Consider the following 22291-nt stretch of genomic DNA (forward strand, 5'->3'; position numbering starts at 1 on the left):
TCTTGTAAATCTGCTATATTTGGTGTGGGATGCCGACAAGTATAAATCACCCTATATATATATAGCCTCAGCCCTCATCACTAGCGAGACTTTGACAGTCTTCAAATCTGAACCTGACCCTGCATGGGTTGCCTTAAATCACACATTTGCCCAGCTTCTTTGAAGATAAAATAATAGTTCTGTCTAGTCGAAGCCGCAACTAATTAGTGTAATCCGTCTCAAATGACCGAGATCGTGCTCCAGGTTCAGATAAAAGAGCAGAGGACAGGCAATTATTTACCATGGATTTTTCACAGTCAATTGGGGAACATCACTTACACAGTGGTCATCCGTGACCAGCTAATATTGATGGAAGGGCTCAGTGGTGGACAGTGTTGATTTTGACTGCAAATTTTGATTTAGTTTAGTCGTAGTCTTTTGAAAGGAATGCTATTTCTATGTTTATAGTCATATTTTAGTCATCTGAAATGTTTTAGCGTTGGTCTAGTTTTAGTCGACTAAATATCCCAAGATTTTAGTCGACTAAATCTACAGTTGATATTTTCTGGTTTGGAAAACAACTGGTATATATTTTTTTTTCCTCAACTTAACGGCATATGCAGAATCTGTCACACATCCGTTACTTAACACAAGAGCTTGGGGCCACATACTGTACAGTGAAATAGTTTCATTATTTTAAAACAATGTTTAAAGGCTCCGCTCTTTTTTTATTATTCAGTAATGTCTGTTGTGAAAGGTGTGTCAGGATGGGTACATCTAAACTACCCATTAAAACCGGGAGAGCATCTGCGTAATTTTATACTTTGGCTATTAAAAAAATAGCAGATATAAAACCTCATAGCGCGTCCCTTTGTGCTTCTGCAATGTTTGGAAGATCTTTGAATATTTATAGGCTATATTTTTAAGCAATATTTTTGAACTCAAATCATTGCTTCGGGACGTCCCGGAACAAAATATCCCTTAAAAAATACATACAGTTTTGAGGGACCTTGACATGAAAAAGAACCACTCGATATAAATATAATACGTTTTGTTCAGACAACCGGATTAAGAAGTAAAGTAAAGGCATTTCATCATTGGTTAAACTTCCAATGCATCAGACGAACCAGCAGGGATAAAACAAACACCATGAGCACATGTACGGCGGAGTGTGCTTTGAAATGTCGGGAAACGTTTGCCCAACGCCAAATCGAAACGATCCGAGAGATTGGTTTGTCATTTACTACTAAATGAGAAATGGAATACCCCCCTGACAGATTTCACAACAATACCACGCTGGGCTCATATCTGATGCAGGACCACTCTGCAGTGGTGTAAAGTAACTAAGTACATTTACCCAAGTACTTGATGACTATTTCTATGAATCTGATGGATTACCATGTGTTGTTTTTTTTGTTTTTTTTTTAATTTATCACTTACATTTTTATTCATTTTTTGAACAATGACAAAAGACAGAAACATACAATACAAACGAACACAAAATAAATAAAATACAATCGACATTGCGTTTCAAACCTTGCATGTTACATTACATAATTGTAGGCATTGCATTCCCCCATATCCATATTCTGTTCAGTATTAAATGATGTCCATTTGGACTATTTGTCTTTTTTCTTCCTGTAGCCTCAGACGGTGTGTCAGTTTCTCCATGAGATGTATCTCCTGAATCAAATCCTCCCATTGTCCCTGACCATGTGTTGTTCTTGCTTACTGTAAATGGCTCTGGATTAAGAGTGTCTGCTAAATGCCTAATTTGTATAAATGTAATTTTGAGGTATTTGTACCTTACTTGAGTATTTCAAATTGTCAGTACTTTTACTTCTACTCCACTACATTTTAGAGGCAAATACTTTACTTTTACTCAACTACAATGATTAAATTAAAGACTTTTATACATTTGGAAACTTGTGAAATGGGACACTCTGCACAATAACGACTACTTTTGGTACAATACGTATATTGTGATGCAAATATTTGTGTACTTTTCATCAAGTGAATCCTGAATTCCTGACTTGTACTTGTAAGTATTTCAACATTGCACTATTGATACTTTTACTTAAGTAAAAACTGTGGGTACCTTTTCCACCATCACTCGGCAGAACGTGCAATGTGTGTGCAGCGGAGGGGAGCTTTTAGTTTCAATGAAGGCACGAGGGTCATGTCATGTGATTTAGTGAGAACGGATAGCCCATCCAATCAAACCTTCTTGGATCACAAATCCTGCGGAGGTGAGGCGGAGGGCAGTTGGTAATATATTTATTTTAAAACCGAACTCTCTATTGATTTCGCCCCCTGATCGCCTCAATGGTTTTTATTTTTCACCCGGTATGTTCCAGAGAAGGTGGTATGGTCCCAAAGGCCCGGTTCTTTGAAATATTGCTTTGGCAGAAGTAGCACATGCCCAAATTAAAATATAAACATGAAATACTGATAAATGCAAATTGTATACACTAGGGGGGGAGTAACAGATGGCAGACAAATAGAAACTGTGTCCCTTGGATCAAGTTTTATGCAGGCAGAAATCCATGAAGTGCAAATTTTCCGTGTTATATTGCTTTGACTGATGGGCAGGTAGCTTTATTTGGCCTGCTCTGGCTCCCAGTCAGCCATGTCACAGTTTTACATTTGTTTGAGTGTTTCTTCTGTACCCAAGACACATTTTGGTGACAGGAAATCAAAACATAATTTCCGAGATACATGTATTCGGCCAAGCATGAACAGTTATAACTGGATTCCATTAAGGCCCATGCTGTTGACAAAGTATTCAAATGAACATGGCTAGTCCAAAGGGAAAATAGTACATAATATGCAGCAGTATGGTTCAAATGTTCTGAAAGCACATTTCAAGTCAAATGGCATTGTTTCAACGTTAAAATGTAATACTCATAATTTGAATATTAAAAGTGGATGGCAGAGCACTGCTATTATGGGGACAATTAAATGTTTAGAAACACTCATATGTGGGTATTCAGATGAACTCACATAACTGACAATGCAGTGAACAATTAGACATCGGCAAAGACATCGATTTTCTACAGGCCTAGTGGACACAGGAGAAACTGGACAAGCTTCCAATGTGTTACAGTAATCCAAGATGGCAGAGCACCAATCCCAGACACTGTGTCCGTGTCATTGTGTACCACAATGCAACATCTTGGTTTAATCCTTGTACCGAAGCAGGCCAAAATAACTGATGCAGGGTTGAGTGTCGACAGGCCCATGCTCTCAACATGAAGCACCACAGGTCAGCACCATGGACAGCACAACCCCCTTTTGCATGCCATACTTCAGAACCATGGACAGCACAACCCCCTTTTGCAGCCTGATGCTGCCTGAATAGAACTCAGCACCATGGACAGCACCAGTCAGTCACCCATACAGCCAGAACATACTTCAGCACCATGGACAGCACTAGCTACCCATGCTGCAGGCTGCTGGGCAGAAAGAAAACTAATTGATAGTATGCAGCCAATAGTGCAGCCTATTGGCTGCACTATGTGCCTTGCACCAACTGTTACAGTGCAAAACATACGTATACATTAAGTTTAACACTGATATAATTTTACTAAACAAATGTGGTCCTAACTGAGGTTTTTCTTAACATGATCATGTGTGGCCTGGTCCAAAGTAGTTATGAATTTTTTTCATATAGTAAGAACACATCCAAGTAAGAACATTTTGAATCCCTAACTTTTGCATAGATTGCATGGTTTATAAGCACTTATTTGTGCATAAACAAAGAGTAATGAACAGAGACAGTCTTCTGGCTCAGCGGTTGCATGCTCTAGATTTCACTAAACTTCACTTCAAGTGGTTATGGCAAAAACTGAATTTAACCTCTAACTGTGCCCTAGGCGCTGTATTAATAGTGCTGCGTGTTCCTAATTCCTTATTGTGTGTGTGTGTGTGTGGGTGTGTGTGTGTGTGTGTGTGTGTGTGTTACAGGGGAATCTCAGTTTCAGCTTCCCCCAGCTGATGGCTACTCATGCTGAGCTCTTGAGGAGCTGCTACATAAGTAGTTAGGTGTCTTGCTCAGGGACGGACCACGGTGCAAATCAGTGACCTTCAGATTCCCAGGCGGCCTCTATACCCACTCGGCTATATAGCTGCCCCAACAGAGGCGGTATCAACGCAGATCCTCTGTCTAAACCTACGTCCTACAAAGCTATAGGTAAGTGCCCTATAATGCTGTGTCTAACCTTTGATTAAATCAGAAGTGTTGAAGGATTTAAGACCATTTATTGAAACAAATGGTTACACGGTTCACAAGCCCAGCGGCAAAAGGCTCAGCTCTGAGGATACTCGACTCAAGCAGCATGTAATAGATTCTACAGGGAGCGCAATAAAAAACAAAACATGTCATCATCCTATGAATATGATTATGGAACCGTAGCCCAAAACCAGGCATAATTCAAGAAATAGTCTGCACATCAAACGTGTGGGGCGATGGAGAGAGTTTGCAGCGAGCTCTATACGATTAGTATCGAAGGGGACAGTTGCAGACTTCAGTGTTCTGTCTGAACCAAAGCAATGCTCCGTTACAACTGAAGAGGAACGGTGCCTTCAAGAGACACGGTGTTTGTGCATTGGCTTGTCCTCCATCCTTTTACATTACAGTGCATTTATCTTGAACAATACACGCCTATACACATCATCACCGATGATGAGCTGACATGCTGACGTCACATTTTGAAGCTGTCAGTAGCGCTGAAAGTCAAGTTTTGACATGACGGGACGCCATGGCGACCTTGTATGTTGACAAACCTATCCCTAAACCAGTAAATCTAACTCTAATCCTATAGCCCTCTCCTCACAAAGTTGCCTAAACCTTACTCTAACGCTAACGTCACAACAATATGCAGAGAGAGACGGGGGGAAAATGGCGTAGCCAGTGCATGTCCACGGTGGCATTCGATCAGTGGAGGTTGGATTATTGGCCGAGCGTTGCTACCAGGTGAGCTACTGAGGCAGCTGGCCATTTCGAGTATAGTGTCTGAAGCTCTGTTGCGTGCATTTTAGTTGTTGTAGTCTTATAATGAAGCATTAGGGTGAAAATGACAGAGCGGCAATAACTGATGCCAATGTGTGAGAAAGTGTATGTGTGAGAATGTGTTGTGGTGACCTTTGTGTGCTTAATGTTGCTGTATCAGTGTCGGCAGAGCTGTGTAGTTTGCTGTGGATGATAGTTTTGTTTGGACATACAGATGTTATTCTCATAGGTTCAGGATTTACAGTGTCTCCCATCCAGTGATTACAATGGCCTGGTGTGCGGTCTGTACGAAAGACAAAAGAGTGAGACAGAAGAAAAACCTAGGACAAGACAAAGAAGACTAGACTAGGACAACAAGAACTCAGCCACGCTGTCAGTCAGTCACAACAGGAGGGAGTAGAAACCGCACGCAGGCATGCACGCAGGCACACAGGCACGCAGGCAGGCATGAACGGATTGCACGCACGCACACGCAGAAGCTCAATCAATTAAGACACAAGTCCACGACCAAAATCTTCGCTGTTTGGCAGACCCCTTTCATGTTCATATGTCTTTTTCCTCGTGTTTGTTCGTAAATTAATGGTCAAAACTTGATTTACCACATTGAAAGTGATTTACCACATGAACCCTAGCATATCTATTCGGAGGCAAACATTTAGCCAATCTACAAGCGTACAATGCATTGCAGTGCGTTGCAAGAAAAGGATATTTGGTCGAAAGGAAAAAAAGCAGCTGGCTTATTCAGACTACATGGCAGACCCCGGTCAATGGATGTAGAAAGGGTTCACTCTAAATGGCACTATGGCAGTATACATTTCACATTTTGTGAGATTTGTTATTGAGTACACTCAACTGAACGTGTTTTACTCCTCACCAGGGGTTTACCTACAGCTGGCATTTTTTGAGAAACCGGAGGGTTAAGTGGAAGATTTCCCCCATGTTGTAATTTTGTCAGTACCACCACTAAAAGACCAAATGTCACTGTGAGCTCTCCCTGGTGTATTTTCCGTACAGCAGTGAAAAATGTTACCGTCGTGTAGCACAAAAGAATGCTTCAGCCATTGTCCCTTGTGGCTACAAGGCCACTATAAATGCACTTGGGTTGTGAAGGGGATCATCAACTTGGCCAAATGCTGAAAATGTCTTCATAACATGAAAAAAAGAGAAGAAAATGCATTTCCAATTCATATACCAAGATGCATATATTTCAAATGTACCTTTCAAACGACATACAGTATCAGTGTGTAATACAGCCCGGAATAGCATTGCCATTGCTTATTATTATTCAACAGCATATCACCTATCAGTGGTTTAAAAAAAAAACCTATCCCCGCGAGAGTCGGTTGCACGTCTCGTTCTCCTCTCTCCAGCTGAGCAAAGTGGTTTCTCGACCAAGCCCCCACATGTTTAGAGGTGCCCCATACAGTGCACTTATCCATTCTTACCTGAGATCAGATTCTAAAAATGTCTTCTACATCCTGACAGTTTTCATTCTGACCTGAGATCAGATCTATGTCAGTCGCTCTTCGATTTTTCAAAAATAGCTAAAGCACGACATGATGCCAACACCAAAATGGCTTCCCGCCCAAAATGGGTTAAGTGCAATTGTGAGGCGAGCAGTAACTAAAGTGTGGGTCAGGGTGATAATCAGATTAATCAGGCTCAATTCCCTGTCACACTCCGTAGTGCTGCACGGAATGACGTTTGTGCAATTCAGAAAAAGACCTGAGCTCATTAAGTGTAGACTGAGTGACCACAACGATCTCCAGTGGCCAATGACTCTGGTCTAGGCTATTGGTCCTTCGTAAAATCCACGCTCCGCATTTCTGTCATTCGCTTTACATGTGAAAGCGGTCTCTCAGGCCACTAGACCACATTAACAATTGAACGAATGACAGAAATGCCGACATGATCTTAGGAGGGAATTGAATGCAATTCGCAACTCACTGTGCACTTGTGGGGATAGTCGTCGTAGCATTTTAAATGCTTATTAAAAAAGCGTCCAATGCCCACTACAACCCCTGGCTATGATACGAAAAACACACACCATTCCAGCTCCATAATTCATACAGTAAGATATTAGTTTTTGTTTTCCAATATTACCAAAGCACCTGATGAGTATTCATGAGCTGCACATGAGCTCCAAGCGTTGTATACTCTTCTCTTTCAAGGCTCCCAAGCTGTGGAATAACCCCTGACCTCTCCGCATGTCAAGACTACACACTCACTCTGCATTTTCTGCTGCAATCTGAAAACAATTCTTTGATGCCAACTAATTATACCGGGCAGATTTGCATTGGTTTGACGTTCACCTGGTATCCTATGGTATCCAATATGTCATAGCACTCATTCACGACAGTCAATTTAATAATTTAATAAATGTATTCAAAGTCGGATAAATATTCAATGGGCTATAGGCAATACATTAAAATATTAAATTCATAATGTGTTATGTTATTCTGTTTGTTTCCATTAACTAAATTATGTAGATTATATTCCTTGATGGTGGAAACATATCATGTATATCAGTTTAGTATACAGCATTTCAATGTGACATTTTATCAGATCATGTATAGCAGACTTTTCAGGAAATAACAACGTCGGTATAGTGACTTTAATACCTTGTCAGATACTTAAATGTCTCCTTATATTATCATCACTTTACTCAAATCCAAAGTGGAGTTCGGATTTTGACTAGAGATATTTAGTTTTTTTTATTTCGTCTGACTTTGTCATTCTAATCAATGGCCGGCAAACCACCTAACTCCACAAGAGTTTTATTCATACTTTTCATGCGTTCAAACCCACACACAGACGTAAAGGGTGTTCAATAGCACTGACTTATATATAAAATTAATATATATATATAAAAATATATAGCTGGTTTCTGCCCCACAGCGACCATATGTGGAATGATAGTGGTGTTGATTGAGGTGACATCGCCCAGCACTAATCTGAACTACGGCGTAGTGTACCGAGCTCATACCGTCCGTCTCTGTCGGGTGGAAACCTCATAATATATTATGTCCAAAACTGGTTACTTTCCAGGATTCTAATTCAAAAGTATCCGATCTACAAGTTCAAAACGTGTCACTTTGCACCACGTTTCGAGCTTGTGTCTCAGCCTGACGGCAACAATATAATAGTTCTTAACCCTTACTAGCATACAAGACAACTCTTTAAATTCCATCTTCCTTTAATATATAGGCTATTATTTTAAAATGTGCCTGTATGGTTGATGTCTGACGATGTTGTCTGCGCTTTTATTATGGCATGGCAATGCAAGAGGCTAGCTGTGTGCGTGTGTGTGTGTGTGTGTGTGTGTGTGTGTGTGTGTGTGTGTGTGTGTGTGTGTGTGTGTACACATACCCATCTCCCCGCTTTAAACGCTGAACATGAAAGTGTTTCATGCAAATTGACACCTTCATTAATTTTGCACTTCTTTGCATGTCTTATCTTTTATTTCAGTTGCGTGATGCAATTTTTCATTCATGCTTTTGACAAGTGCTACTGTATGTAAATTAAGTTATTATTATTCTAGCTTCCTGGGGTGTGATTTGAATTTCTCAGCATGCCTTTGGGGGCACACACTTTGCTATTGTTTTAATAAGTTATTTGCTATATGTGTAGTGTGTTTGTTGTCATTAATGCCACTGGGTTATGTTCAGTTTCATATTTATTTAATGCGTGGCCTTTTCGTAGGGGTAATTATGTGGAGCACCCCCTCCCTTCTGTGGTTTGAGTCTGTTTGGAGACACTGTTGGATATAGCATTAAAAATGAAACAGTATTTCTCTAGAAAGCCATTGTCATGTCGTCTGCTTTGGATCAGAAACTGAACAGTCTTACATTACAGTATTATTTATGTATTGATCATTACAGTATTATGTATTGATCATTACAGTATTATGTATTGATCATTACAGTATTATGTATTGATCATTACAGTATTATGTATTTATCAGGAACCTAACATTCATAAACCACTTTCAACCTGGTGTCTCTATGTCGGGCATGTCATTATGGGCAAAACGGCTTCGATAATCTACCATACCAGTTCACAACACAACACACGCTTGCAAATTGGCTATTTTAGCAATTTTCCGTACAATGACGCACGCATAGGGCTTGAGCGGTTAAGAGGAATGTAAAGTTAAGGTCTAAATGTTTTAATTGTAAGTCCGCACGGCGCACACACAAGAGTTTTCAGAACATTTCCAACAATGACAGATGTACAAGCTCGCGACGTATTGCGATGTGTTGTGAGCTTGCAGATACAGGCTATTTTTACTATTCGTAGTGAAGTAAAGAGTTGTGAACCATGTGCTCTTGGTTAGAGGAATGCAATAGATTTTGTCTATACGGAGCTGTGATCTGGCTCGCTCGGCTGCTGTTCGAAGCTGCCAGGGTCGCTCGGAAGCCCTCCGCCGCCTGCTGTAGCATTGATAAGACGGCGGCTGATGGGGAAAGATGAGATTGTCTGGACTGTTCATCCAGCTAGAAACACAGAGGCCCCCCTAGGAAGCGGGAGGCAGGTGCAGGACAGCAACACGCCCGCTGCTGAAAATGGAAAGTGACAGATGCAGTCAGTGGGAACGGTCCCACTCTTCTCTTCCGATAGGTCACGCATAGAGGAATTGGAAACGCCACGGGCGTGCTGCGTGCAGGAACGTTGTGGCACACAACGTGCCTGCGGTGTAGAGCCTATACATCAGGATATGTATGCGAGGGAGAACTGACACCGTCTTCAGACTATAAGACTCAAAGTATTCTCCCACGGGCAGCGACTGACGCGTCTAGTAATTCATCTTCAATGAGAGGCGAGCGGGCAGGTCGGGAGGTGACCAGTGGGGCGCGATCCCGTGAAACTGTCACGTTTGTGCTCGGCCATCTGCTGCCAGAGTTTAATGTGGTGAACTTGCAGAGTGCGTGTGTGCGTGCGTGCGTGCGTGCGTGCATGCGTGGAGCTAATCTTGCAAAATGCTGGACCCCAAGCGCCAAACTTTGTATGCATGCATGCTGCCTGTAGGCCAAATAAGTACTACCATTGTGTTTCACACATGTATTATACATTTCTATAAATATTTCACTTTCATATCCATCATACTGTAGATATGCCATTGCTGTCAGATTATCACCCTATTCACATGAAGAGAGCACTGTGACCCCATGGATCAGGCATTGTTTCGCTTCTTGTGTGAAAAGAAAATAACGGATAATCGGATATAGATCACTCAAAAAAACTAAATTTTCCATCGATTACTCACCCCATGGAGACTTGAATTCATGGATATTTTTTTGTTTTGTTGTCACATTCCTAAGCCAATAATTTGATGACCAGCAGTGGTGTCCTATGGAACCACTGCTGGTCATCAAATTATTGGCTTCCTTGGGGTAAGTAATCAATAGGAAAGAAAAACTGATTTTTTGGGGGTGAACTATCCCTTTAACAGCTAATGATTGAATGAATCCAGTATGTATGTATAGACCCAGACAGAGAATATATTCTATACATAGCTCCATGGGGAAGCTCAAGGAGAATAGATAATGGGGCAAGTTTCAGTTTACTAACTAGAAAGTTGACCTAAAAAAGTTGGAAGCTGGCAGATTGTTACAGTATACTGAATGTATACTGTTACTATATCCTTCAGGAAATGGAATCTGTAAGGAATTCATTAATTATTCATGTGATAATTGGCAGTAATGTCGAGGCTAAAACCCACTGGCTGCGAATGGCGTCAGAACAGCCGCCCCTATTATTGTGTATGTACCTACCAGTACTGCCCAAGGCCCCAGTGAGGCTCTCCAACGTTGAGGCGCTCGGCCCTAGTGGTAAGAGGAGGGACTGCAGGCGGACCCGTGGATTCATGACAGGCAAACCCGTGCAGCTGGGCTTTAACATTGAGCTCTCGGTTGCACTTCCGCATTTGACCACCAAATGCGGAAGTAGACGGTTCTTCCGGGTGCTTCAAAACGCCACTGAGCAACTTCCACTGACATGAATAGTGGGGGGTGGCTATCGCGCCAGTTCAGTCTCTATCCTTCTTTATACTATATGGTACTACCCAGTGGTGTAAAGTAATACATGTACTCAGTAGGTATTTTTCCTTTACTGGAGTATTTCCAATTGTCTGTACTTTTCTACTCCACAAAGCAAATATTATGCTTTTACTCCACTACATTTATTTGAAAACTTTAGGTACTAAATACTTTGTAGATGTCTGTCTGAATTGACTGACCAATTTATTTCTCCAGTTGCCACGTCTTTTCAGGGCAAGCTCTTATTTTGAAGACCAAACGCTCACATGCCGTGAACCCTGGAATTAAAAACGTCTATGTAAAGTGAGCAGCCATCTTATTTTCACCACCAGAAACATACACTTTGTAACCACGACGCTTCAGTTATGAGCCGTTAATAAAGCTTGTGAGTACCTTTTCCCACCCCGGCACTTCACGGCCGCAATGGAAACAAGCTGTCTGCTTTTTTTGCATTATCCTTTTGATTATGATGGGTAAGATGTTATGTTATGTGTGACTGTTTTATGTCATGCTCAATAAAGATATCTGCGCTGGCGGTGTGAAATGGCCTTTGGGATTTGAGTAGAGCTACCAGAGAGAGCTATATGACTTCAGCTCTCACATGGACATAAATCTGTCTGATTGTGTGTTTTCCTCTACATACAAAGATTATTGCATTGAAGACGTGGTGCATTATTGTTATTATTACAGTCACTCCCCTACAGTCACCTACTTTCTACGGCGGCTATTTTTTGGAACATTACCTACATGTAATTAGGACCACGTGTCTGGTATTCTGTTCAGACATTTTACATGAGGCAATACGATCCAAAATGTGTCTTTGGCTTAGCCAACTGATTCAGAGCCAACCATGTGTCCCACCCACAGATCATGTTCTAATCTCTTGCACACAATTCCCAGTATTGTGTATGCAACAGAGAGCGTGTCATACAACGTTGCATTTGCAAGGCTCCTTGTGCCCGAAAACAACAACACACAGGGAGAGAAGATAATAATGGCCATCTCCATCATCCCTGTAATCATGTTTATATTATGAGAGAGCTCCTTCCTTGCCATCGGAGGATTCCAAAGTGCATTACAGTTCTATGTGCTTTAAGGCAGATGAGGTGTGGTTGAACACCAGCATGACTATTATTGTATGCATTTATAATATTTCATCTTATCAGGCATTAGCATACTTTTTTGCCCCACCCACCCATGCACAGTACTTTAGGTTGCAACATGCTGTGAAGTGTTTTCTGTCACTGGTTCACTTTATTCTTGCAACGATAAGTGGACCTTTCCATGAGCAATTCACCCCATTTCTGTGTTGACTTGTCCCCGGAAATCCAGGACAGTATACCATAGCAACAGGTATACACAAACAAGAGAGTCTCTCCTACAGTCCTCGTTCCCCTTTTAGACCCTCACAGTTTGCTTACCAGGCTGGCAGAGGTGTGGAGGATGCAACACATTTCCATTCTCCACAGAGGTATAATTTTTTCCCCGCAGATTAGATGCTGCCTCACTATTGATTTTGGGCTGACTGTGGAGGACACAAATGGCCTAAATGGTATTGCGAAAGTCTGCTCTAGATAATCGGAGCACCGGAACCCAGGAGATAATCAGAGCCCAAGAGACTGGCCCAGAAAGCAGGAATTTAGTGTCCAGTCAATTCACTGCAATGTGACCACCACCTGACCATGTTGTGTCCATTGACTTAACTGTACTGTCCTCAGACCAGTGTTATAATATTCCGTTATGATGTAATGTTAGGAAGTATGATCCCTCCCTCAAAAAATACAAATCCTTTATCTTTATCCTTTTTTATGATGATTTGATTTTTTTTCTGGTGATCTCATTGGACGTGTGTTTGACTGTACCCTGTACTGATTACATTTCTGTTTGACTGTACCCTGTACTGAATACATTTCTGACAATTATCCGCTATCAAGCTATGAAACACTGACATTAGTCATTTTAAATGACAGCTGCATTCATTGGACTTCAAAAAAAGGCCTTTTGTTGACAGCAGCACATCTTGTTCTCACAATCTCAATCACTCCCTCTATGCTTGTTTTCTCCCACATGCCCAGTTCCTCTGAAGACATCTCACTTTCCCGCTGTTCCGACCGTCACGGTCCAATGGGGGTGTTTGTTTGTCTCTTACTTCGGTCCGCGGCCAGAGGGCGACCTCGCCTCGCTGTGTCACAGCCAAAGGTTAGAGAGAAAGAATCATCTTTCTCCTGCTGCATATCTCTATTTATTCATGTATCATATTCTCAAGAATAATTATGACGAATGTTAACCAAGCCAACTAGAAATATATTGCAGCAAATGTTTAGATTAATGCAGCATCATAAGCAGTGGATCGCTAAACCCTTGCAAGCTATTACAGGACAACTTCACCCATGTTGAAGTTGTCCTATATCTTCATACCCAGATTGTTATTTTTTTATTATTATTTTTTTTAAATCAATCTATGTTTCATAGGAGGGCTGTGGACACTTCAGAAACCCGCCTACAGGGCAGTGACATCATCATTAGGCAGGTTCAATATTAATACATGTTTAAATTAACATCTAAATAATGGCATTATTGTATGCTTTCCAGCAGGAATAGAAATCCTGCCATTTCTATTAGCTTAAATTCTCAATCGATGGATTCTGAACTGTCCACCTGCCCGCCTCTGAGACATAGGTGGGGTAACGATAAAATTGTACCATTATTATTATGAGCATATGTGAGGAACAATTTATTATGAAGGTTGAAAATTGAGTTCTAGGGTAAAATCGGAGTGTTGTGCATCGCATTTCAGTGCTCTTGGCATCTATTTTGTATTTATTTTCATGAGCACTGCTCATCAATGTGACTTTTTGTGTAGTACTGCACCTACCATCAGCTCCCAGTGCTTAGCGTTAGCACACAACTTAGTTACCTATGCTATGAGTTGGAGGTGCCCCGGATCGAACCCATGACCTTGTAGTCTAAAGAGGAGTGCTGTACCGACTGAGCTATCGCAACACATACGAGTGTGTCACTCAGTGCACTTATGTAACATAGTGGTTACTGAGGCCAGTAATCAGAAGGCCACCGGTTTGCCCCCCCCGGCCCACCCAGTAATAATGTGTCAAAGTGTCCCTGAGCAAAGACACTTAGCCACTAACTGCTCAGCCCCGGGGCCAGTCTTCATGTCCATCTGAGCAGCCATCACTTGGCTGAAGCTGAAACTTGATTTCCCCCTGTGGGATTAATAAGGTCTACAAATCAAATCAAAATGGAACGTGTAGCACTCTGTACACGATAACCAAAGTGCTCTGTCGCTCTCCAAAAGCTTACTGTGGACACGGCCACTAGCATTGCTTTGTTCTGTCTCCTTGAACCAAGCTCACTGTCCTTCTCTCAGTATCACAAATGTTTTCAGTGCCAGTTGCTTCTTTTTTTCCCGTCACAATGAAAGAAGGTTGTCTTGTCCTTCATTTGAACAATAGAGACAGACGCTGCAGTCTCGCGGGTCCTTTCTGCAGCTTCAAAGGACTCAGCAGTTGAACTTTGATGTCTGGCCACAATAGGCTGGATTAAAACATGTCCAATCCCACCATGCCTTCATACCTAACCTTCGCTGAGCGAACCGCCACTGTCCGTTCTAGCCTGTTAAGGACGAACACACTGTAGCCGATCCACAAGACCTATACCGCATTGTGGGGCTTGTAGATCGGCCTATTTTTGACAAGCAACGCTGCTGTACGTTGAAGCGTAATCTATTAAAACAGACCGTTACAGATTACTATGTCTAACATGGAACAATGAACACAAAAGAAAATGTAAAGAAAATAATACCTAGATGGGATTTCCTTGTCAAAGAGCTAGGTTTTACAGTCAAGTTGTATACAAAAATAGATTAATCTTTCTGTTCATTCAGTACTGTATCTCTATTATAGCCAATTACATATTGTTCATAATTTCCTCTCCAAACTAGCCAGTGTAACCTTATAATTAATTATAAGGTGTGTGTTTAAGGATATTTCATCGCACACATTGCAGAACTCTTGCTAATGATATCCCACATGCCCAGAGCTGTGCGAGAAGCTGGACAGTTAAATCTGAGATGTATGGTATAACAACTCTCAACTCTACATATTTCCCAACACTTCCTTAACATCGGAAGCCAAATTTAATTGCCTTGCAGGATAGACTTCCAACCTCCCATCCCCCTCCTAGTCTCTCTCACAGAAACTGCAGCCGCAGCTACAGTATGCAGAAAAGCTTTGAGATTTGCTTAGAAACACAAGCATTTTAATATACACGGTACACACCGTAAATCATGATAATGGTTGCCTAAGCAGCAATCTTCACGGAGACAGACTGAATGCAGCCTTAATGAATATTGATATTTACCTCGCATTGAACTCCCAAAGTGACTGTATACTCAGGCAAACAATACTTCAGAGAAATGAGCAAATCACTTCTGTTTGTTGAATTGACTTCTTTCCACTTTCAACCACCTATTAAATCAGCAACATTTTAGCGCCACGTGGACTCATTAGATTTGGACAATTTTAAGCGCTGCGGGGCATGTGTGCATCTCCAAGGATGTGTGAGATCTTTGCATGTGTGCAGTCCTCACTGTTAATTTAGTTTTTACCACAGCTAGAGCCTTGCTGCCTCCTCAAGAGAAAACAAAATTTATCCAGTAGGCTAGTGGCCCTGCTGGCCTACAGGATGTATAAATGTCTCAATACAACCACAGCTGTGTACGTTATATTGCATCAACATATTGTTGCTGCTGGGCAGAAACCTTGTATCTCCATATTTCACACTTAAAGGGACACTTTAACCTTTGTGCAAAAAAAAAAAAAAAAACATATTAATGACGTTTAGAAGATTTAGAACACTTTCCTGGGGGTGTAACGTGTGGTTTTAGATATTTTAGATTTTAGCAGTGAGCCCAGTGTCTATGATGTTATGGACACTGGGCTCACTTACTTCCTGGACTACATGTTAGCGACGTTAAGCAACGACGGCTGTCGGCTCCGGCAACCGGAAATGAATCGGTGCTCGATACATAAACCTGCTCTCTGTCGCAGCCCTTTCTACTATGGCAGAACCTACACTTACACGTAGTGTCTACAACGCCATGTCATAACCATGTTTATTGAAATGATAGCTGTCATACATTTACACCGATTGCTCCATCACCTCTCTTATGCTGTGTAATGTGTTGGTATGCTCTGAATGAAGAAATAACACTAATACCATATGTCATATTAACCATGTTTATTAAATTGGTTTTAGAATAACACAGATTGCTCCAGCACCTACCTCTTTCCACTGCTGATCATGTCCAGTGCATGTAAGAATAAAGCAATATCGGCAAGTTAGCTGATGTGCGACGGGGTGTTTAAAAAATACGTTTGACACATGCTGTATAGATGCGTCACCATGGGAACCAATGTCGCTGTCGCTGACAGCTGTTTGCTTAACAATTTTGACAGCTGCGGCGATTGCGTCACAACTCCCGTACTTCCGCCTAGTGGAGCCGTCCTGAAAACAATCGTTGCTTAAAGTCCCTAATGTCTCAGTAAGACAGCCCTCCCCTATACACAAGGAGGAGCAGTGCACCAAATCATTATGGGAATTGTTGTCCAGGAAGGCAGTGATCCCAGTGTTCATGTCATCATAGATACTGGGCTCACTGCTAAAATCTAAAATATCTAAAACCACATATTACACACATAAAGACCCCCCAGGAAAGAGTTCTAGATCTTCTAAAATTATTTTTTTGCAAAAAGGGTGAAGTGTCCCTTTAAGTCATCATCTCAGGTCATGCTCTGTTCTTGCCCCCACACTGGAGAAACCTTCCATTGCACATTACACACGTCCAACTCTGCCATTGAAAGCTTTAAATCCACCCTAAAAACCCATTACCTTCATATATTTGATTCAAACTGACACCGCTGTAGCAGAGTCACCAGACCGGAATCACCAGAACATTATTGTTTTTCATGCGCGGCTAGCGATTCAGGGTTGGAGCCAGGCTAGTTCATTCCCACTCCTAGACCAGATTTCATGGCTTGTTTGCCCAGGCTTTTTTCCCATTTTTCTTTGGAAAACAAAAGGCCTGCGGTGCCCGAGGCTAGTCTGTGGCTGCAGGGCTGCAGTAATGAGTCCCCCTGTGGAGGTCATCCTTTCTGACACTCTCAAACTAGCTGCAGGGGCTTTTTTTTCCCCATTCCACGTCTGTGGAAAAACTAAGAGCTGCATGGTAAGCCAGCCACTTAATCTTTTGAACACTTCCAGCATGATTTGAAAAATACTCTATCTGCTTTACTTTATCTCGGATAGCAAACAGGCTGTGTGGATTCTGCAGGGAGTCTGTAGTAAAAAAAAATGTTTTCCTCACGTCTGTGTATATAGTCTCAGACCCACTGTGCCATTGAGCGACACAATGATGTGTTTTTTATTCCTAGTTAGTGGAGTTAAGGGCCATCCTCACCAAAAATGATAACTAAATGTATAAAGCTAAGTATAATTATGCGAGCGTCCACACTGATGAACCATAGCGTTCTTTAAACATGCTGCACATGATTTTGGAAGTGTTTCTATCAGTCACCGTCTTCGTTATAGTTGCGGCGTGGACTCTGCCGTTCACTTGAGTTAGAAAGATGAGTTTGAATGATTTTCAAAGTGACATATTTAGATATATCGTTAGTTATCTTCAGGTACCACAAGCCGGCACCATCCAATTTCCACCGATAAATCATGATATATTCCACACAGAGCTAAGACGCATTATGCTAGACACGAGAGGCTGGTGCTGTATTTTGCATGCCGTAAACAAACAAACAAACAAACAAAGCACTGCAGCCACATTATAAACATGGTTTATGTTATGTTGAAGCCAAGACACACACATTTGTTGATGAAACTGAGAAAGCAATTCAGCAACAGAATCTTGATTCATAACGGCCTTGATACTTTGCGGTCAGCATGGTGACCTCAAGGTGGTTCATGATGGTAGCCATCATGCTCAGGATGAGCCGGTAAAAATACATGAATCTGCTCGGTGTCTGGAGATTGCCAGGCTCCATATGGTTCAACCATACTGTAGGTGTGAATGGTCAAGACACACGCTGCTCCTGTTATAGGACACAATATGGAAAATAAGTGCGAACCACTCAAACTCTAGCGTTACTGGTCGCGTCGTAAAATAATACACACAATTTCAACAGTATACTGTATTTATCACGGGCACTCGGGTGGATTCCAGTGGACTCCGAGAGTGTCCAAATATGTCCTTTAACGCAGGCCATCGGTCACAAGCTGCAGCCACACTTCCTTCCTCGCACCAGTCCCCTCCGTGCTTCACTGGCAATGTCACACGTGGCGAGTGATGCCGTCCCATAGGTAACGCAGACACGGCTGATTGGCTGAGTGATGCGGTCCCATAGGTCGCGCAAACACGGCTGATTGGCTCTGATCTACCGCTGGTTTCCCACCAGAGTTCAAGATTCAGGTCAAGGGCAGTCGATTATGTGGGATTTGTAGTCTGGAGGGACTGTCTGTCACTCCCATTATGAAGTCTGATGCCTCAGCATGGCCATTGGCCATAGAAAAACATGCATGACTGTCTCTCTTTCTCTCAGACTATCTCAGTCTATTGCTTTTCCTCTCTCTCTCTCTCTCTCCTTCCCTGTCTCTGTATTTGTGTGTGTGTGTGTGTGTGTGTGTGTGTGTGTGTGTGTGTGTGTGTGCATGTGTGTGCGCTTGAGCGTGTGCGCGTACGACTGCGTGCGTGCGTGCGTTAGGGCATTAACATTAAATTCGATTATTCAATTTTTTGACTAGCAAAACGGTAGTCGACACTGTAAATCAAAAATCGAGTAATCGCTAATATTATTTTTAATATTTTTTTATATATATATTTTTTTGCTTTTCTACAGCAGACATGCAGCTGTGAGCTCTGTTGTTTTGTTGGTAGTTCTCCAACTTAAGTACTAATCCATCCCTGGCTGATATATCATATACAAGCCTACTGTACGTGGGTTCTGCCGTCACCAGTGCTTAATTTCAGCCGGAGCTTGGCGGAGCTCAGCTCCGGTAACTGTCACTTCAGCTCCCCTAAATGTAGAGGCAGCTCCGGTACCTGTAGGTGGCGCTCCGCTACGGGAGCCTCCCATAGCGGAGTGGTCCTACGCAGGTAGTAGACTACGCAGGCCTGCGTAGAGCCCCCAATTCCCAAAAAGGCCTCCACCCGCACTGCGCAAAGAACTACGTTCAAAGAACGTACAGCTACGTTCTTTGCGCAGGGCGGGTGCAACTACGTTCTTGGAAACGTGGACTTGCAACTTTGACTTGACTTGTAACAGCTGATGTGAATCGGCCAATCAGAGCGGCAGCAGCACAGCAGCCTGCCTGCATTCAGAGTAATCTAGTAAGAGAGTGGCGACACTAGTGTTGACTCCCATTGTAACAATGGAATGCGGAAGTCCTCATTATCTCAATGGGATAGTTCCAATGTTTGGAACTATAGCCCATAGGCACCCGCTTTGAGGCGAGATCAAAGCGTGTCGCCACTCTCTTACTATTCCACTCAGCCTGTATTCACCGGCTCCGTTTTGCAGTTAATCCTTCACTCGCTTTTCGTTTCAGAACACAGTGTTTTAATACTTGATTGGATGGAAAAAATATCACATTTTACCGCCGAATAATCGACTATAAACCGATTTAGATGGTAATCGAGTCGCCTATAGAAAGTCCCGTTTGGTTAATGCCCTAGCGTGCGTGCATGTATGCACACACGTGCATGCGTCTCTCTCCCTCTCCTTACCTCGTACTCCACATACTCCTCCTCCTCCACCTCGTAGGAGACGGTCTGTATCTTCACATGGTCCAGGTCGTCCAGCAGCAGCTTGTCGGCGGGGGCCTCCTCCTCCCCGCTCCTCTCCTCCTTCCCCTCCTTCTCGCCGCCCCCCTTCTTCCCCTCCGTGAAGGTGGTCTCGCAGCATTCGCCGCCGCTTTTGTATTCCTTGGCGCCGCTGCCGCCGCCGTCCTTGGCGCCGCCGCTGTCCTCCTTGTACAGGATGAAGTTGGGCTTATAGAATGCCTCCACCGCCAGGTGCAGCGAGGTGGCGTCCAGCACCTGCTGCGACTTCGTCGTCTTGCCGTTGGCGTTGGCGTTGACCCCGCCCCCTCCTCCTCCTCCTCCTCCCCCTCCTCCACCGCCGCCGCCCCCGACGAAGTAGTTGATGATGTTCTGCTGGTACTGCTGCTTGCCGGGGAAGTCGCCGCCGTAGCCGTTGACGGCGTGCTTGCTGTTCTTGTCCAGCAGGGGGTTCTGCAGCTCGCTGAGGTTCTCCATGGTGGCGTGGCGGGTGGGAGGGGGGGGGGGGAGGGGTGGTGGGACGGTGGGGGTTGATGAAGGGAAGGGAGCGAGGCGGTGACACAGAATGAAGCGCCCCGATGTAAAGGCTCGCTGGTGCGTTAACGGTGACTGTCACACCCGACACCTGCAGAGAGAGAGAGAGAGAGAGAGAGAGAGCAGGGGAGGTTGATTGATTTGAGATGCTTCAGGAGTTGACATTTTGCCAAACAATTAACTCATCTCAGATCACGAGTTGAGTAGCGACAACTGTTCCGCGTGAAGTGATTCACATTTGTGCTCGTGAACCTATCGCCTCTGTCGGATAGAAACCTCACGTGCCCAAAACTGTTACCTTCCAGAATTAAAATCCAAACATGGCAAAACACTTGCAGACCTACAAGCTCAAAATGCGCCACACGCGTTTTGAGCTAGGAGATCAGCACCTTTTGCTACTTTTGTGTGACACTAGTAGGAAGACGTTGGGCATTAATTTATGAAAAAAGTTAAACTATGGAGATAAGAGGTTTCTGCCCGACAGCAATAAAATCGGCACGCGCGCACATGCGTGCACACCAGTGTAGCAACACGACACATCAGTTACTTGAAAAGCCCCATTGAACACTGAACTCTGCAGTTCAATCAGGAAAGACACCGAAAGTGATGGTAAAATTATAATATTCATAGAGGTGAAGGGGAGCTGCAAGCGTGGAGTAGCATCGACTGAAATGATTTGTGTGTCTTCATGGTGTCAGAAAAAAGACACCAAGATACCCTTCAGCCTAGCATGGTCAAAACGCCAGTGTATAATATAGATTGTATTTGCACAAGAGACTGAGGGAAGGAGATCTGTTCGGCACTTTATATTCATACTTGTATTGTTCATAGTTTAATAGGCCTGCTATAGGTTCTAGAGCAGGGTTATGTAAAAATCAGACCTGTCTGAAGTGAGTGTTGCAACAGCGCCCCCTGTTGGTACCTTAAACATACATAGGCCTAGGGATTAGGGACACATGGACACAGCCAGGGACGGACAAAGTTGGGCATTGGAGTGACTGCACCCTATGGCTGCACCACTCAAACATATACAAAATGTATATGTGTATCATATCACACAAAGATTTGACGGCATCCCTGTAGTAACTCTAAGGACCCCTTAGGGGTCCCAACCCCCTAAAATGTTCTCTGTGCGCAGTATACGTGTGCGACACAGGTGAGTCTCGGGAGCTGTGTTTAGTGGGGTGTGGCGTTGATGTCAAGTTGTTTTATCATCATGGAAGATGAACTCTGCATCCTCTCTGCCTGATATAGGCCCCAAGACGCGACTCAATTTCACTCAGCTACACTTCATTTCACTGTGACAATTACCATTATGATGATAATGGAACTTTTATCTATAGTCGCCCATGTGTGACTCACATGACCATGTTTTTCCCACTCTGCGTTGCGACACAGCATTGCCCCAGCTGCCTCTTGCAATGCGTTGCCACCCACTAACAGATTTATAAATCCCCAATTAATCACAAACAACTAAGCTGATTATTTCTTGGGGGTCCCAGCCCAGTTGTCTGTTCATGGGCTTACTGTAATATTTTGAGAAGCGTGGAGAGGGAGTTTATTGCTGACGGCATGCAGGGCGACGTGATAATCCACAACGCAGATTGGCAGTGTGACCATGGATGTGGATGACGATGAGTTCCTGTGAAGTGAATCATCTCATTTAACCTCTTTGGTTGATTCTTTCATTTGACTCCCCATTTTCCCACGTTGTGTATAATCCCTGTAACTGCCGTTACTGTTGGTCATGTGGGAGGGTGTATACCGGTCGGTCAGGACCGACCCCCAGGGGGATCTCCGAATAATTTTGAGAGTCCTCATGATTAGCTTAGCTCATTGACTGCTAGCCCGCCCCCTGTTCTCCCC

At 43.2% G+C, this 22291-nt stretch overlaps 1 protein-coding gene across 1 annotated transcript in view; it reads right to left on the bottom strand.

The window, feature by feature from the left end:
* syndig1l (synapse differentiation inducing 1-like) overlaps window positions 1–20368 on the bottom strand; it is a gene marked incomplete at both ends in the record, with an annotated part of 62411 nt that extends 42043 nt beyond the window's left edge. The window contains one exon of the mRNA XM_083789645.1: window positions 19838–20368. Within this exon, the coding sequence (XP_083645771.1) occupies window positions 19838–20368 (531 nt within the window). The remainder of the gene's footprint in view (window positions 1–19837) is intronic.
* Window positions 20369–22291: the final 1923 nt, after the last annotated feature.

This window comes from Protomyctophum parallelum (genome assembly GCF_964188405.1).
Source record: "Protomyctophum parallelum genome assembly, chromosome: 19".
NCBI classification, from domain to species: Eukaryota; Metazoa; Chordata; class Actinopteri; order Myctophiformes; family Myctophidae; genus Protomyctophum; species Protomyctophum parallelum.